This window comes from Diorhabda carinulata, chromosome 2, assembly GCF_026250575.1.
Source record: "Diorhabda carinulata isolate Delta chromosome 2, icDioCari1.1, whole genome shotgun sequence".
Lineage (NCBI taxonomy): Eukaryota > Metazoa > Arthropoda > Insecta > Coleoptera > Chrysomelidae > Diorhabda > Diorhabda carinulata.
This window is the reverse complement of record NC_079461.1, coordinates 34,553,499-34,572,824: the sequence shown is the minus strand read 5'-3', so window position 1 is coordinate 34,572,824 and position 19,326 is coordinate 34,553,499. Positions and strand designations below refer to the sequence as shown.

The window sequence follows — 19,326 nt, the reverse complement described above, 5'->3', positions numbered from 1 at the left end:
ATCAATTTTCTTAACGATAACCTCTACCTCCTTCACGTAACTTCTACACCCATGAATTTAAAAGACCTTGAAGGTACAAATTTAGTAAGTATGTGGAATTATTTATATTTGGATTCCTTCCAAACTATCAACGGGTGATTTACGATTAGGCGCAATTTGATTATGGAGAAAATGGTGAAATTTCAGTTAAGGTGAAAAAATAAAACAGATAGCTCTGATAGAAATTTGATTAATTGTTTAACCAAAAGTAATTACATATCTCTGTAGTTGTGCAAGATGATTGCAATAAAAATGACACGAGACCAGCAAAATTGCAAGATCTTATAGGACTCGATCCTGAGCTTAATCTGCTCCTGATCCTGAACGAGATATACTACGTCTAGGTATGTTTAAGACTCCTCAACGAGACAGAATTCGCCGATATAATCATGCTGAGAAAATACGGAAAGTATCCCACTTTTCTACATAATTATAAGCTCTGAGTTTGCTACCAACCATGAGCAAAAACGTCGAGAAAATAATATTGATGATAAACAAACAAAAGCTCTATCGAAGAAACAGTTTGGTTTTAAGAAAGGACATAACAGCTTGAGACGATTCAAGAATTCTACAGAAGTAAATTCCCTCGAAACAAACAAAGCATTCTATGGAATATAGCAAATATATTGACTATAAAAAAGCTTTTAACTGTGTGTCACACATCCTAAAATCAACGCACAAGATCTAAAGATCATAACTTTACTGGCACCAAACAGCAACAGTCAAAATTGAAGGGTCCACATCAGAAGAGATAGCAATGGGAAAAGGCGTGCGACAAGGATTTGTATTATCTCCCCTACTGTTCAACCTCTACTCTGACCATCTTCGTTAAACAGATGATACCGTGGTAGTGTCCAGTAGCCTCTCAGAACGTCAATCTCTTATTGACGTAATTGAGAAATTCGGCCTTTATATGAATACGTTCAAGATCAAACTATTGGTATTCTAAAAAATACAAAATAACGTCACCATAAGACTCCATGAAGAGATCATTGAACAAGTGTCATCACTAAGATACCTGGGCACGTTGTTCTTCCAGCAATACGACCCAAAACTCGAAATCAGATCGAGAATTGAGCAAGCGCCTAAAACTCTCAACAACATTCTGGCAAATCGCAACCTCAGCCTTGAACTCCGGAGCAGAATGCTTCGCTGTTACATCTTTCCTGTTGTTCTTTTGTACGGATGCGAAAGTTGGACCATGGATGCGGCCACTGAGAAGAAAATTGATGCGTTCGAAATGTACACCTACAGGTAAATGCTGCGGATGTCTTTGTTGGAACATAAGACAAATATAGAGGTGCTACAGCAAATGGGTAACTTCTCACGACAATCGAGGAGAGAATGATAATAGAAGGGAAGATCAAAGGAAAACAGTCGGCCGTAGACAAAATTCATGGCTGAAAGACTCGAACAAACGTCTACAGAAATTTTCAGAGCTGCGGTTTCTCGTGCGGCAATAGCCATATGGATGGTCAACCTCCGTAGGGAGACGGCGTCGTAAGAAGAAGAAGAAGTTGTTCTATCAAGAAAGAGAAAGAAGAAAGAAGAAGTATAATGTCGTAAGACAGCAAGAAAATAGAAACCAAATACGTGGAGACCACTAGACAGACCATCATGGTATGAGACGTGAAGCATATCGTTTGTAGATGATATTAAGAGGAAGTTAAATATTCGGGATTGACTATTGAAAGGAAAAGAAGAAGAAGCAGGATACATGAAACCCCTCATAACAGTTCTGAACAACTTCCTCAAAGAAAGAGAACAATGCTGTACAATATTTACACGACGGACAACGTAATGCGTGAAAAAAATCACGATAAGGCTCCTAAATTTCGATAACGAAAAACATATAAGAACAGTGTCAAAAACCGAGGCCTTCCACTACAAGAAAAGAAGAAGCCAGCAGCCCGACGAAGTAATAAACGATGTAGAAATCTAGTGATAAAATAAATCAAATAACAAGATCTCACTTTTAACGAAAGTCATGGATAAAGTGAAACAAGCAAAGGAAAGATTCCGCGGATTTATTGGTACGAAAAGCAAATTGAAAGTACACACAAAACTCTGCTTAAAATGTTAGATCAACAACACCGTATAATAGATATAAACCTTGGCATTGTTAACGAAATCTGCATATTAATATCAAATAATGGAATATAAAATCCCTCGTAAATAGTTAGATCGGTTATTTCCGCGAAAATGGGCCATTGAGAACGTTTTTACATGAATTATTTACGAGATGGCGCGCGAGGGCGGCAAGTGTCGTGCACCTGCCAATTGAACCGTAATATGAGGCAGAAAAATTAATGAATATTTCATGTGTTTTAATTTCATACCCTTGTATTGACATAAAAAGATGACATATTTTTTTGCAAGTAAAGTATAACCGATTAATCAAAGTAATGAATAAGGTACCGGAATTATTTATATATAATAATCTTTATTTTCATTCCAACAATATTTTAGCGACGTGCCCGTAAAAAAACATAGAGATATCACAGATAGATAGCCCACTGTGTAAGTGGGAATCTCGATGAGATAGAAAGAGACGGAGAATCAGACAATACACTTGATTCTATATGTTTTTGTAAACTTCTGACTCTATGTCTCTCGTGCTCGTGAACGACTGTCATTAATTCAAATTGTTGTGGTTTTTACGATGTTGCCACTGTTTATATAGCAGCTGGTCGTGAAACCAGAAATCTGTCAGATCAATTCACGGTGCAACAAGGATCAAATACGAGGTCTGGATGTTAAACAACGAGACTGCGCGCCAAGGTCACCCTGTGATTTTTTCACCAGGAAACAGTGACCAAAATCAACCAAATTGTGCGTGCAAATCGTCGAATTAGCGTCCGGATGATTACCGAAGGTGTAAACACCGATAAAGAAACGGTTAAAAAAATTTTACACATCATAAAAGTCTGTGCGAAGCTGCTGCCAGAAAATCTGACTTCTCACCAAAAGCACTTGCGTCAATGGGTCAGTTCAGATTTCCTTGAAAGGTTAGAGATCCTGGACTGATAAAAAACGTTACGATATTGAAACAAAACGACAATTGATGCATTGGAAGACGCCTGAATCAAAAAGCAAGGATGTCCAAATCAAAATTCCATGCAAGGTTAAACGTTTTTTTGACAATAACGGTATCGTTGGGTTCCAGAGTGTCGGACTGTCAACCAGACTTACTATTTGTCAGTTTTGGCAACACTGCGAGAACAACGCACTTGCCCATAGCACGCGCTATCTGTGAAGCATTATTTGGCCAGTAAGCGCACTCCAGTGCTCGAACACCCGCCGTACTTACCACATTTGGTACCGTGCGACTTGCGTCTGTGCGAAGTTGGTGCCAAAAAATCTTACTCCTGACCAAAAGCTCTTGCGTCCTTGGAAGGTTAGAAAAAGATCTGCTTTGGAAGGGACCCGATTTGAGTCGATGGAAGCAGTAAAGCAAAAAACGGCAGAGCTCCTGATGGCCCTCACCAAAGAAGACTTCCAGCACTGCTTCGATCAATGGAAAAAACGTATGGAAAAGTGTGTGGCGAAGGAAAGGGAATAATTTTTATAATAAAACCAATTTTTCGTAATCAGTCTCGTTATTCAATAGCCAGACCTCGTAGTCTTTTGACTATTTACTTGTAGTTTCCAGAAAAATATATGAAACAATTGATTGATTAACCAATTAATAATTTTACAGATGACGAACTTATTTATAGTAGAAAAGGCGATGTTTTACTTCTTAATCTTCGAGATAATACTACAAAAGTACTTCTTCCAGCAAACGATAATGTAAGTTTTTCTTTTCAATTGATTGAAACCAAGTATTCAACTAAAAATTCTTTAAACAATGTGTCAACGTCGTATATCATCGCGAATCAAATATTAAATTTATGTTTAAAATGTTTTTACATATAAATATTAGTAAAATGTTTCCAAAATACTATACGAATTAGAGAATATACTGCCTAATTAAATAGAATATTATTAGTCCAGGAGCTGTCTAACCAACAAGCCCCCTCATGTAATTTTTTTATGAAAAACTATCAGAGTTGAAACCGCGAGTTTAGTGTTGATTTGCAAGGTCGGAAAAACTTAAAAATGGATTAATCTTTTTCTCCTATGATATAGAATAGTTTGCCGGGAATGTATTTGACAAAAAATTTCGTTCTCTTTTAAAACAAACCAATTTTTTTCCGACAAACCAATATTCTCGATAAATAGAATTACAATCATCAATAAATTCACTTCAAAACTAATGTTTTTTGTAAAAATACTGTTGTTCTATACCTTTTAATTCAATTTCAAATATAACCTGTCGTTTTGAACCAATATATTCTCGAAGAGGACGTAAAAAAGAACAAAATAAAAAACTATGCCACGTAGAGAAAATTCTCTTCCTCAAAACACCTGATTCTCTCGGTTTGTGTAAAGTTTCTCCAAAAGAAAATGAAATCAAATACACTCCACATCCGTGATTCCCAAAGTGGTCCACGGGATACTCGACGTTGAGCGAGGAAAAAAAATGGGAATCCACAATCCATGAAAATTTATTTGGTTTCGATAGTGAACAACTAGAATGTAGGTTACAACGCGCCGAGACTTGCCGTTGCCGCGCTGGCCGCTATCCCGTCCGCAAGCTAGTTCAGATATTCAAATAAAAAATCCATGAGGAGCTGAAAATGACATTTAAAAAAGGGTATCAATAATTTTTACTGCAGGCTGAAATACTCGCAAAATATCACGGACTGTAGGGAATTGTGCAAAAGCTTCTGATCGTGTTTTTCTTGTCATATCTAATCGAAAAAAGTTTTAATGTCATTACAAATTTATTAACAACAAAAATGGATCAGAACGGGAAGCCAAATATTGACATTGCTGTCAATCTATCAAATACACCCTCTCATTGAAATCATATTTTTTTGTAATTACCATTGTAGAAGTTACATTACGTCATAACTGTTTAATTTTGTTTATATTACTAGTGTTATAACAATAATAATAATTGATATAATTGAATAAATACTTAGAAAATGTACTGAATGTTATTTACCACTCATAACGGGTAGTTTCACAAAAACAAATTCGAGAGAATTGATTGGTTCTCGTGCTGTGAGTCACTGTAGATTTCAAAGTAGTAGTTTGGATGGAGTCACTTTCCGATTGGCCAACTTTGCTTTTTTCGATATCCACTCACAGCACAATTAATTAAAAATTTGTTTAGTTGATTTTTTTATCAAATAATTAACCCTATTCAGCGATTAATTCTAACATTTCTTTCTGAAAACTGTTAATTCGTTGTTGAAACTCAGCCGCGACGCAAGTTTCTAGAAGATCCACCGGAAACATCAAAATTTTGAAAGTTAAAAAACCGAAAAGTTTGGGAATCGATGGTCTAGTGTCTAGACAAACCATTTAATACAATTGGTGACATACATTAATCTATTTTTTTGACAGCTCTGGATTATAAGTTCTATTGAATAGGTTTCACTGTTTTAAACTAAACTTTATTTAATTTATTTTTTATAAGCATATATGTTTTTTATAAAGTTAATACCTATTTTTATCTTGCAGCTATTGACATCAGCTTTCGATTTTCGACTATCTGCAGATGGTTTGTATCTATTAGTAGCTTTGAATTACCAAAAGGTAAATATTTAACATTACTATCGACTTTACAAGAATTGTTTTACACGTTTGATTCGGTTAAATCATACGATACTGTAAATTTTTGTAAGCTGAATCAAGTCTATTTGAAGAAGAAGAAAGTGTTGTTTCATCAAGACAATAGATAGCATACGAAGATGATGAAACTATGGTAGCAAATTGGCAGAAGGAATTAATAAAGGCGATCGACAGATTAGAAGAAGAAGCAAGCGATTACGCAGTGGAAATAAATGCAGAAAAAAACAAAATATATACGAAAATAAGAGGAAAATCAGAAGAGAGAGCGAACCGACTGAAAAAACAACCAGAAACAGGAAAAGGCTATCAAGCCTACGGAAGAAACGACAACCAAATAAAATAAAAGACTAGTAATGACGTATGCGATGGAAACAACAATAATCAACGAAAGGGAAGATGAAGAACTTGGAAGAAAGAGAAATGAAAGCGAAGTAAAATTAAGAAATAAGGAAAGAGGGAAAGACTCAAAAGTGCATATAATGACAAGAGAACCAACTGAAATGATAAAAAGAATAACTGAATGGATCCCAAGGAGAAGGGGCAAGCCGAGAAAGATGAAATAGAAGGGGACTTGATATAGAAAACTGGAGAGCAAAATGCCGGAACGGAAAGGAATGGAAAATAATAACAAAAGCAGCTAAAAACAAACGATAAACTATAAAGAAAAACATAAAATAGAAAACGAGGAGTAATCCACCTCAAAAAAGGATTGATGATGAAAACAATTATAACCTGAAATTATATTGGACTTGAAAATATTTTCTCAATGTCTAATTTAAAAATAACGGTTCGTGTTTCTCGCAAATAAACATTGTAAAAAAAAAAGGTTATAAAGTAATAAATCTACTTGTCAACATAAAAAAAATTACAGATAAAATCTAAATGCTTAATTTATATTTGTTCAGCGAGTAATATATTTAATTAAGGTCACTGTTGAAATATCTGAATCGGGTTAAACGTAAAACAATTTATATTTATGTCGCATCAATTACAAAGCTTTATTATTAATAATGAAAGCAATAATAATAAGTATATATGTTACAGGAAAAGTGGATTCTCCGGTAAGAGTTGACTCTTCCTAGGTAAAGTCGACTCTTACTGGATTTTTTAGTAAAAGTTGATTAAAAGGGAAAAGTGATCAATTTCGAACAACATTTACTAGACAGAGTTGACTAGACCTAGGGAGAGTATACTCTTGAATCGGCCTTGAGTTGGTAAAAGTTGACTTTTTGCAAGGGGAAAAACGATTTGGCCTTGGTAAAGTCGACTCTTACTGATATTTTCGAGAAAAATTGATTAAACGGAAACAGTGATATTTTAATCAAGAAGATAGTGAAAGTTGACTTTCCGTTAGAAAAAACAGTCTTCCTAATAAATAAATAAAAAACAAATAAAAAAGCCAAAACTCCTAAACTAACCTAACCTCAAATTCGGAGAATCACGACACACATTAGGTAGATAACTTTACAACTTTAAACTACTTCGTTTACTGGGTTATTAATGAAGTTTTATAACAAACTGCAACTAATTATTGAAATGTAAACATTTACTGAATCCAGTAAACAACTAGAGCTGCAATAAATATAAACAAAACAAAGATATGCGCGCGCAGTTGTATGAGAAGAGCAACATCTCGGAATAATAAACTTTTACTAAACCACAGTAGGTATAGTTAACTCTTCCTAGGTAAAGTTAATCTGTTTATTCTCATCCAACTTATACTAAAACTTTTAGTAAGAGTTAACTTCCTAGGCAGAGTCAATTCTCCCTAACAAACTACTTTTCCTGTAGGTAACATATATAACTTTTTTATAGCTTATAACTATTTATAGCAAATTTCTTTTTCAGTTGTATAGACATAGTTATATTGCCATTTATGTGATTGTCGATTTGAATACAGGCGATAAAATCGAATTGATACCAGGTGGAAAACCGGCACAGCTTGTCGTTTGGTCACCGATTGGTAATTCGTTAGTTTACGTTGCAGAAAATAATATTTTTTATAAAAAAACAGTGAGGGATACAGCAATAGCGATAACAAAGACTGCGGGATACGTTTCTAATGGTGTTCCAGATTGGGTAAACGAAGGTAAGTGTTACCATAATGGTTACATTCAATATTTATTTGTATATAACAACAATTCAGGGGCAAATTTAATAGCTTTCTATTAGTATTGACAATGACACCTATTTCGTTTAACACGCTTGGTTTCACCATGATGAAATTACATAAATTTCTGTTTTTTTCTGCATGTCTTTGAAGAATGTGCAATTTGTCGTCTCATGCATATTTATTTATTGCTAAGCACGCTTTGTAAAGTAAAAATAAATATTTCTCGGCATATGAATGAAATTACCGATGAGAAAATTAATGTCACTATGATAAAAACGTGAAGGGTGTTTTTTAGGACGTTCTTAAACTAACTCTGCGTTTTGTAGCCAATAGATTTGATTCCTAGTCTGGAAATTAGACTGTCCAAATGATGTTTTCGACTACTGGGACTTTGTTTTCATTATTTCTTTCTTCTTCTTCAACGTATTGTAGTTTACAATCATCCTTGCCATGTTGATGTCCCCAAATCCATCCATCTTTTTGGAGGTCTTCCTAAATGTCGTCTCGAGCTATCTTTGCTAATATTTCTCTGGTCATCCTGTCCAGTCGCAGTATTTTCATTTCTGTTGTTCGAATGATGTTTTTAGATCTTTTCACATACTGGAATTATTCCAGATAATGTCCCGGAGTGCGCCTAATATTCGGCAGGCTTAGTTTGCTTCATTTATTCTGTTCTGGTCTGCGCTGATTTGTGTACCTAGGTAGTCAAATGACATTACCTCTTCTATGGTTTTATTTTCTAGTGCGAGTTTGCACCCCATTGGTTTTTTAGAGATGACAAGGGTTTTAGTTGTAAGTGAATGTCCTCTTGCAGCAAGAGGATTCCTTCCTCATCCTTTAAAAAGCACGAAATGGACCTCTGCGGGAAGATGGACGATATGGTGGGTGTCTCTAATCAATTATATATTTTCCATGACCTTTCGCCATCATTCTTTCAGCTACATGATTCCACGCTCATAATATTCCTGGTCCTTATCAGCTAAAAACTTAACCGGGTGCCATCGAAGGTCATCGTCAGTTGTGAAAGTTTGATTATTCGGCAAACTTCGATTCGAAATAAATGATAATCAGATCAAGAATGTATGGGGGATGTGGCTCCAATAGTTTCCCATAAGTTACAAAAGAAGTTTGAGGCCTCGCATTTTCCGATTTGACAATTCCTGCCGTTTTTCTTTGATTGCTTCATCCAGTTTTGGGAATTATTGATAGTAAGCATCAGAATTAATCGTTTGATTCATTGTGAGCAACTTAAAAAACCTTCGCAATCCCACCAAATTGACGATATGAGTTTTTTTTTGGTCGATGTGGTTTGTGCTGGTTCATCGTGCTTCCTCCTCGATCGAACTATGTTGCCATACAGGATCCATATATATATAATGAATAAAAAATACTTTATATCTAAATTGAATGTTCCAAATTAAGTAAACTAATGTAAGATGTATTTCAGAGGAAGTGTTAAGTTCAAATACAGCCCTATGGTTTTCTCCAGATGGAAAAAAATTGGCCTATGCAAGGTATAATGATACTGAAGTGCCACTTATGGTGATACCAGTATATGGAGAACCTGGAAGCCTCATTTTCCAATATCCCAGAGCAAATGTTATCAAATATCCCAAAGTAAGTACAATATATTATTTCTATATTGTTATTACATCATTTATTTTATGACAGCGATTTATATAATTCTATTTTTATCAGTATTGATGGTGTTAACCAATCAAAAACGATTACACTGTCTCTTCAGTCTCTGAAGATGATAACTTGGTTATCGAAACGTTTTTCAGACAGTGTAATTGTGAGTGTTGGTGTAAACAGTATAAATTGCTTTGGGGTTTTTAATGTAATTATGTAAAAATTGAAAATTTGATTTGCCAATTTGTTTTTCATTATTTTAGAGTGGTACTAGTAATCCAGTGGTTACTCTCCATTATGTTGATTTAGAAAATCCAAGCATCGAATACCAACTCAAAATATCAGTTGATTATAAAGAGTAAGTTTGTTGTCTTCAATATTAATTACAATATTTGTACAATGATACACTGAAAATTTACACTGAAGATAAGTATTAATTCAAACAATTCAAGAGTGTATATCCATTTTAACAGATTTTTAATAACGAGAATGGTTACGAAAAAGGATTTTATTATAAAAATAATTTTACATTCCCTTCAATATAAGTCCTTCCCCTTATCACACATCTTTCCATAAGTTTTTTCCGTTGATCGAAGCATAGCTGGTTAGTGTCTTTGCCGTTTTTTGCTTTATCGCTTCCATCGACTCAAATCGGGTCCCTTCCAAAGCAGATCTTTTTCTAACCTTCCAAGGACGCAAGAGCTTTTGGTCAGGAGTCAGAATTTTTGCCAATAACTTTGCACAGACTTTTGTCATGTGTAATTCCTCGTGTAAATTTTTTCTTCATAGGCGTTTACAGCATCGGCAATCATCCGGATACTCATTCCACGATGTGCACGCACAATTTGGTTTGATTTTGGTCACTGTTTTCGGAGTTAAAACAGTCGCAGGTCGACCTTGTCGCTGGTCATCCTCAGTGCTGTCTCGGCCCTAACTAAAACGCCTACACTACTCAAAACCATTTTTTAATCACATCTTCAATCTTTCCGCTATTTATTTTATCATATTTCGTGTATCCATTGTCTTCTTTGCTTTGTCCTGAGTTTTCTCTCATTCTCATTGTATGTTCATACTTCATTTTTGATTCTGAACCATTTCCCTTTTCTTCATATTTTTTTTTTCAAATGTTTCGTTATAGTTTTCTCTGTGGCATATGTTATAGTAGGGATAGTTATGTCATTCTTTATTAAATTGCATCAAAAAATCAAAAAAAAATGTTTATTTCAGCCAAGGAATTCTATCTGCTGTAAAATGGGCTACAGACGAAGTTGTCACAGCCATTTGGTTGAATAGAGTACAAAATAAAGCTGCAGTTACTGCTTACGACACTAGAACCATGCTTTCATCACCGAAAATAGTCAGTAATCACATTTTCAGAATTTATTTAAATAGATACTCATTTGTTTACTATACAGGATGTCCCACTATCTGTATATAGCAACATACTCATAGTAAAATCATGAAAATTTCTCCGTTTGGGTTTTAGGATACGATCTTTTTAACCAAAATATTTTCAAAGATGGCCGACTTCCGGTAAAACCGGAAGTCTACTATAACTTTGTTATTTTAAATGGAACACACTGTATTTTAGTTTACTTTTGTCTGAAAACTTTTTATACACACCTTGTATAAAATGAAAAATATTTCAAAATAGATTCAAATACGTCTGATCTTGATAAGAGCAACCGAACACAAACCATTTTCATATCTTTAAGGGTATCCTCGTAAAAAAATAATTTATAAGGGTCTGCAAGGGTGAAATTTTTTACAAATAAATTAATAACTCAAAAATTATGCATTTTTCGAAAAAAGTTTTTAGACAGAATTTTACGTAGATTTCAAAAAAAAAATTTATTATACAAGGTGTACCATTTAAAATAAAGTTACAGTCGACTTTATTGTACTATAAGTATTTTGCCATATACAGATAGTTTTAACTCGTCGTGGGACACCCTGTATACAGTCAGGTTTTTCTTGTAATGATATTTTTTTACAGATCGCAAATTTGGCATCTAAAAACGGTTGGTTAGAATTGTTTACGCCACCAATATTTTCTAAAGACGGGTCCAAACTAATTTTGATCCTTTCCCAGGATCAAGGAGAAAATGCGGGAGGATATAGACATATAGTTTTGTTTAATCGTACTGAAAATGCCGAAGGGCAACCACTTACACTTGGTAAATTTGTTGTTACAACCATAGTCGGATGGAATCACGAAAACAATTTGATGTAAGTACACTTTCATTCTTTTTTTTTCAAAGTTGATAATTTATAAACTATTTTCAAGATGAAACTATAATTGGTGCATTCTACTAATTGTTCACGACGTCTAAATCTTTTTTTGGGCATTCCACATTGTCACTTTGGCGAGACGAGAACCTAACCTAACCTAACCTAGCTCCTTATCAAGAGATGGGTCGAAGTGAGCTTTGAAAGAGTTACCGAAATTTTCAAAACTCAAGCAACGCAGATTGCAATATTATAAGTACTTTTGAAGCTTTCTTGTGAGGTACCATCAAATTACTTAACCACTTCACTAAAAATTCAATGATTTACAATTTCAGAAAGGCTATCCACATAAGAACGCAGAGCACGACCTTTATCTAGCTACTCCACGGTCAAAATTAGTTAACGGCTCAATATTTTACAATTAAAAAAATGCACAATCACTTGTCAATTGAAAAATTAATATTAATTATATTGATACTAAGCTCCAGATAATACATTTTAGAAAAAATACGGTTTAAACGCCTTTTTTTTAAACCTTATGTTTCTTTATTTCTATGAAGATTTTCCCGCTCTTGCTTTTCGGAATAGATTGTCCTGTATTCAGCAATCAATGATCTGGCCAGATCTGGCAACCCTGGTGTTGACGTGACATACCGCAGGTCAGGGATCACTTTCCAAATAAAGTTGTAACTGCGTTGATGATCGTATATATGTTTAGTGATTTGTGATAATTTATTTGATAAAATTTGCAGAAAAATACCATCTGGTACAAAATACAACACCATGTTATACAACAGTAAAGTAAATACTTTTTAAATAACTTTAAAGAAAACCTAACCTAACCTCACAAACGTTGTTTAGAAAGTAAACTATAAAAATATGACGATTGTTACTTAACGCTCTGTTTGTCTATTTTGTATTTGACTGTAATTTGGTTCATTTATATTTTTTTTTTCAGTTATTATCTAGCAAATACAGAATCGGATTCTTCAGTGCAACATTTATATACTGTATCTCCTGAAACGAAGAATGTTAATTGTCTTTCTTGCGATTTGAAATCGAGTCATAATTCATCAATACCTTGTGCTTATAACTTGGCAGAGTTCAGTGGAAACGGTTCATATTATGTTTTCACTTGCGCAGGACCGGATGTACCCCACATTTCAATTTATGATAAAGATGGTAGTGTATAAATTTTCAACTATTTTGTAATTTTATATACAATAATGTTCTTTAATTGAAGTATTTTCACTATTATTGAGATATAGAGTATCAAAGTTATCGTATTAAAAATAATAATGTTCGAAGCTGTTACTGTATGTTAAGTCGTTTCGGAACTTTGAGAATTTAATAGTTGACAGAGCACTCCTTACTGAATCGAAATAGTTTTAGTATAAAGCTCAGTATTTGGTGATTTCTAAGATTGAAAATAAATTAGGTATTATCATATTTTTGTGGTTATTTCTACACTGTTTCCTTTCTTATACGTTTGAACCAATTTTCTAAAAACTGTCTCCATTACGACTAAGATACTTCTGTCATTTGAACACAAAATTACTACTGGTACTAAAAATAATTAACCATGTAGTTTGTTCTTGATACAGAAACAAAAAGAAGTCATTTGGTGTCAAATCAGGAGTGTATGATGTTTGGCCCATCGAATTGTCCTAATGCTGCAGATTCATGATTCGTCACTTGCGCAAAAGTCTTTGATGTACCTTTACCAATATTTGGGTTATAAGGAATCCATCGAGAACAAACTTTCTATGGAAAAATGACTGGGCCTCAACAGATTACATCCTTGAGTGAACGTAGACCACGTTTGATTTAATTATTTCAGTACTCTAGGATGGTACATCCTGGGTTTATAATAAATACATTCTTGTTATAATCCACGTCTATTGTGTTAATTCATTTTTCTACTATGCTGTTCAATTAACTACAAAAGCAACTCTAATTGCACTAAAATGATAAAATGTTCTTGTTAAGGTTATGTTCAACAGTTAATAACAAATTATATTTTTTATTTAGGAAAAATGGTGACTGTATGGACTGATAATAAGGAATTGGCGAATTTTTTGAAAAATAAACAACTGCCGGTTCTTAAAAAACTATCATTTGATGTCGCAGGTGGATTTAAAGCAAACGTTTTATTGCGACTTCCACCAAATATGGATACCAGTGGACAAGTGAAATATCCCATGTTGGTGAATGTGTAAGTAAATAAATGTGTTGATTGTTAATAAATCCGACTAGAATATTCATTTTTGTGACACTAAAGGTATTTTTCTTTAATAGAACTTCCTAAACTTTTCTCCTAGTAGACTTGGTTTCTGTGAAACAAAATGGGAACCATGGAAAGTTACTTAGAACCCTTCGACTTTCCTGTAGACTATTTTGAGAATCACTGCTATATCCTCATCCGCTTTTGTCGCCAGATTTAGCACCATGCTACTTCTAGTTGTTTTTAAAAATGAAAATTGTAGTGAACAGTAAACTTTTTAACATCATTCTAACGTTGAAAAGACCAAGACAATGTAGATGGAAGCCATTCAAATGGAAACATTACAAAAATGCTTCTATTCATTGCTAGCCAAGGGTGGTACTTCCAAGGACATTTGTTACCTTTTTGCTTGTTTTTAAATAAATATTTTTGATCAAATCTTGTATATACAGCAGCAACCTGTTGGAACATTTAAAATTCCATAAGGATATAGGAATAAATATTGAGACTGGTATTGAAAAAAAAATGAAACAATTATCGTTTCAATCGATTGAAAAATCAGGAAGTCCAGAACCCTACTAACAATATTGTGACGGAGACACAGCCGCACGCCATTTGACGACTCTGGTCATAAGTTAATGTAGGGAAAACTATAAAAAAATTAGTGGATGGTTCCATCAATTGGACTATGTTCTAGATGTTTTTGGGACCAGTTGACATTCTGAAAGGCATAATGCCACTTTCTATTTAATTATTTTTTTCTCAGATATGGTGGACCTGATACATATCAAGTAGTAGACAAATTTTTATTAGATTGGGGTAGTTATTTGGCGGCCAATAAAAGTATTATTTACGCAGCTATTGATGGTAGAGGTTCGGGTTTAAGAGGTGATAAAATCATGTTTGCAGGATACCGAAATTTGGGAACAGTAGAGGTGGCAGATCAAATAAACGTTACCAAGTAAGTAACCCTTTCTCGGCTACTTTGAATTTGTAGTAAAAAGAAAATTTAATTTTCTTTTTATAATTTTCTTTATCACAAATGAAAACAAGAATAATATTTATATGAAATTTACAATTATCTAACTTTTAGACTTCTTCAAAAAACACTACCTTATGTAGATGCTTCGAGATCTGCAATTTGGGGTTGGAGTTATGGAGGTTATGCTTCGGGTATGGCTTTAGCTGAAGATACTGAAGGAGTTTTTAAATGTGGTATATCAGTAGCACCGGTAACGGATTGGACTTTGTATGGTAAATAATTTATCACATCCACTAACCGAAATCTTTTAAAATTTTAATTTACAAGAGATGTAACTGTAGATATTTCAACGAAAGATATGTGAGAATAAATAGTAGAGAAATAATTTTAAATTTTGTGTCACAAATACTCCTTCTCAAGTACTGTTATCTTATTTTCATCAATTTGAGGTTATGTTGTCGACAGTGATTTTTTTCTCAATCAATATTTTGTTTATTTTAATTTTTAGAAGTAATTAATAGTGCTATAAACATGTTTTCTATTCTTCTTCTTGTAACAGGTCACTCGGCTTGTTAGGGTTTTTCTTCAAACATTTTCAATATTCCTTTATTCCCGTATTGTGGCACAGTAGTCACTAACATTCTAGTTTTTGAAGAAATCAATTTGCTATAGATCTCCCATTTCATTATAGAAATTGAATAAAATCTCGGATTGTGTTCTAAATTGTCCTCTACCTATCTACACTTCAGTATTAAAATCAAAGTAAATATCTGATATTATTTTTTATATTCACTTGTTAGTTTTTTATTATTGCGCTTAAAATTATCTATAATTTGCTAAAATTTGCTTAAAACTAAAGAAATGTTTGTGAGTACAATAATAAAAAACTAACAAGTGAATATAAAAAATAATATCAGAAATTTACTTTGATTTTAATACTGAAGTGTAGCTAGATAGAGGACGATTTAGAATACATTCCGAGATTTTATTGATTTTCTCGAATGGAGTGAAAGGTTTGATTTAATAAATCAAAAGTGACTACTGCGCCACAATAAGTGAATAAATTTCTCAGTGTAACAATCTTTTAGATTATTTTCCTTAGATTTATGAAGTAGAATGATTTTTAAATGACAAATACCTTCATATCATATTCACATTATTTGTATATAATTATTTCTGATCCACTGTACTTCTCACTTATCAAAATTTACTTAATAATATTTCTGTTAGGTATATCTCCTTTCCAATCCGCTTTCCATCATTTTCGTTTCAACTTGGTTCTTTCTTTTCAGTATTTAAATTGAAACAGCTTTTATTTTATTCTTCCAATCCTTCTTTTGTTGTCTCAAACATCTTTTTGCAGATTCCATATACACAGAAAGGTTCATGGGTCTTCCTACGGTGTCGGATAATTTAGAAGCTTATCAAAAAGCTCAATTGTTGAAAAATTACGAAGGTATTAGAAATAAAGAATATTTTTTGATTCATGGAACTCATGACGATAACGTTCATTATCAACAATCTATGTTATGGTCGAAGGTGCTTGAATTGAAGGACATATTATTTCGACAACAGGTTAGTAGTAAATAATTTTTGTACTCAAAACTATTACATATATAGTTCATTATCTAAGGAAGTTTCGATAATTTTATATTAAAAAAACAGATACTAGCAAAAAATACACCAAGAAAAATGTTCACGTTTTTATACCATATAAAGATTTGTCAAATAGAATGAGGTTCCATAAGATTGTTCATATTTTTTACAACACTCAATATAAGAAGTAAAATTCTATATTTGAAAAATCTTCAAAAACATTTCTATGGAAACGAGGAATATATTTAATTAAAACAATGAAGTTTCTGTTAACTTCCAGAAGTGATTAGAGGTTCTGAATACTTCTGATCATTTGAGTGTATTTTGATCTTGACTTACCCCCGTATGGGGAAAACGAGCATGCAATACTCATATATAAATTACCTTTAGATATCAAAATGAATTTACTACAAAGACTAATATCAACTAGATAGATATCTAATAAACAAAATTCTCAACCGAGATCCCCAGATCTCAATCATTGTGTTTTATTTTTAAGGATACATAAAAATTAAAGATTTTAGAGTAGCTAAAGGCACTAGTAGGAGTGTTTCAACAGGATGATGAACCTCTTCATTTTACAAGACTTAATTTTTTTAGTTTTTCCTTCTTTCTCCTCCTGTATTTTTAAGCAGATGAATAAGTATAATGGGACCTGTTGATTAATATCCACCGAAATCTCCAGATCTTAATCATTGTGCTTTATTTTTAAGGATACATGAAAATTAAATTTTGTAGATTAGCTAAAAGCACGAATAAAAAATTAAATTATTAATTTATTATTAAGTTATTAATTAAATAACATTATAATGACAATTTGCTTGATTGAAATCATTAAATTCAATTATTTGTTTTCCAAATTTTGTTAGTTTTTATCTTCCTATAATTTATAATTAATAAAAATTTAATAATTTAATAATTATTTACAATTTTACACAATATTTAAAAATAATAATCAAAATGACGGTTGACAATGATGATATATTTCAATTTCATTCCATACTCATTCTGGAGATGCTTTTAAAGTTATACAAAAAATTATCAAGAGATGAAAAGTTATTCTAATATTTTAATTATTTTTAGAGTTATCCGGACGAAGATCACAGTTTAGGCTCCGTCCGACCGCATCTCTACCATTCATTGGAAAATTTCTTAGACGAATGTTTTATCAAAAATGAAAATTAAATTTTACATTCTACTTAAAGAACGATATCAACGACTGCGATTTTTATTACTTGAACTAGTCAAAATACGAAAAGAGAATTCTGTTGTCGGCCATCGCTGTGATTAAATGGAAAAAATGTAATCGGACAGAATCAAAGATTATATGAAATTTAAAGGGTTAGAATATGAAATAAACAATACAATAAACGTGTGAAGATATGAAAGGTTTGAGAACAAACTATTAAATAATATTTTTGGATAAAAATAAATGTTTTTTTTTAATTTTTCGTCTATTAGTCCATAACAATTATTTTTTATAAAACTTGTGCTGTTAGAAGTATTTCTCTCTTCAATATTATACCCTTGCCTTTCAACTTTCGTAGTATTTGTCCCTTGGAGCAGTAGTAATTTGTTGGTGTACGAATTTTCAACTACTTTTTCTTTAAACCGTTGAAGAGTATCCCTATGATTATAGTTTGTGTACGAAACCCATGGGTTCGACCACTGAACATACCCTTGCTCATGAGCTTAGCACACAATAATCAATTGGAACAAACTTCGATAAGTTTTGTGTCAAATGTCAAATTTGAATACATGTCACAAATTATTTGTTTATTATTATCCTTTGTTTAGGTTATAATTAATCAATATCAACCATATTTATTTAAATAATTATTATTAGGTTTCCCAAATGTTATTAAAAATCGGACCAAATCACAGAATTTACTTATATATTTGATGTAACTTTAAATTTACCAACGACACTTCTTTGTATTAAAACACTTGATAGTTTTTTGTATATTATGAATAAAGTTCCGAAAAGATCAAACCCCTATTTTTCTGAGATTGATGCCAAAACTTATCCTTGTTAGAGAATATAATCCCTAAAAGGATTTTTACTGATAAAGCTTCATTTACCATCCATGCATAAAAGTTGAAACAATTTTATTCAATATCTCCATAAATATTGGTTTTAGACAAAAAAGTTTCATACAAAATGTGAAGCTCATAAACCTATTCCTTTGGCTATTATCCAAAATATCTTGGCAGGAGTCTACTGGAACCTCCTCTAGGTGTGTAAGCTTTTTAATGGGTTCCATTTTTTGTCTGAAATTTTCATTTTTCAAATCAATATTTTCAGAAATAATGATTAAAATTGTTATAACTTTAAAGAGGGTTAGATTATATTTTCAGAACTACACCCAATTTTATTATAATTATTGTCTCTGCGTTATTGTGATCAAATAAATCTCTGTTGATATTTAATGTTTATAAAGTTGTTTTATTTCACCTTTTCTAAATAAAAACTGTTTTAACCATAAGATATAGAGAAAACAATAAATTAACCTGTTCCACATTGAAACTTGTAATTATACTAGTTTTCATTGTGTGATAGAATACAGCCAGTTCAAATTTGCATTTAATATAATTATCCGAAGCTATGCAAATTTTCTTTAAAAAATAATAATCAGCATAACAATCTATTGATTTATATGGATACCAGCATCATGTTCATAAAGACATACCTCAGTTTCGGAAGCACCAATGGACAGCATTCAAATATTCTAAACCAAATTATTTTATAGTAATTCTAATAAACAACCTCAAAAAGTCTTTGCAGTTTTTATAAGAGCTTTTGAGTATATCTCTGCGTTTAAAATG

General features: G+C 32.4%; 1 protein-coding gene across 3 annotated transcripts in view; it reads left to right on the top strand.

Moving 5' to 3' along the window:
• The window catches only part of LOC130903968 (venom dipeptidyl peptidase 4), a 41,024-nt gene extending 22,084 nt beyond the window's left edge, over nt 1-18,940 (top strand). For all 3 annotated transcript variants that reach the window (XM_057816433.1, XM_057816431.1, XM_057816432.1), the window contains 13 exons: nt 3,740-3,831; nt 5,614-5,688; nt 7,573-7,813; nt 9,285-9,454; nt 9,733-9,827; nt 10,697-10,826; nt 11,466-11,698; nt 12,657-12,880; nt 13,730-13,913; nt 14,689-14,883; nt 15,016-15,176; nt 16,268-16,479; nt 17,584-18,940. In XM_057816433.1, the coding sequence (XP_057672416.1) occupies nt 3,740-3,831; nt 5,614-5,688; nt 7,573-7,813; nt 9,285-9,454; nt 9,733-9,827; nt 10,697-10,826; nt 11,466-11,698; nt 12,657-12,880; nt 13,730-13,913; nt 14,689-14,883; nt 15,016-15,176; nt 16,268-16,479; nt 17,584-17,685 (2,114 nt within the window). In that variant the 3' untranslated portion in view covers nt 17,686-18,940. The remainder of the gene's footprint in view (nt 1-3,739; nt 3,832-5,613; nt 5,689-7,572; nt 7,814-9,284; nt 9,455-9,732; nt 9,828-10,696; nt 10,827-11,465; nt 11,699-12,656; nt 12,881-13,729; nt 13,914-14,688; nt 14,884-15,015; nt 15,177-16,267; nt 16,480-17,583) is intronic.
• The last annotated feature ends 386 nt before the right edge of the window (nt 18,941-19,326 follow it).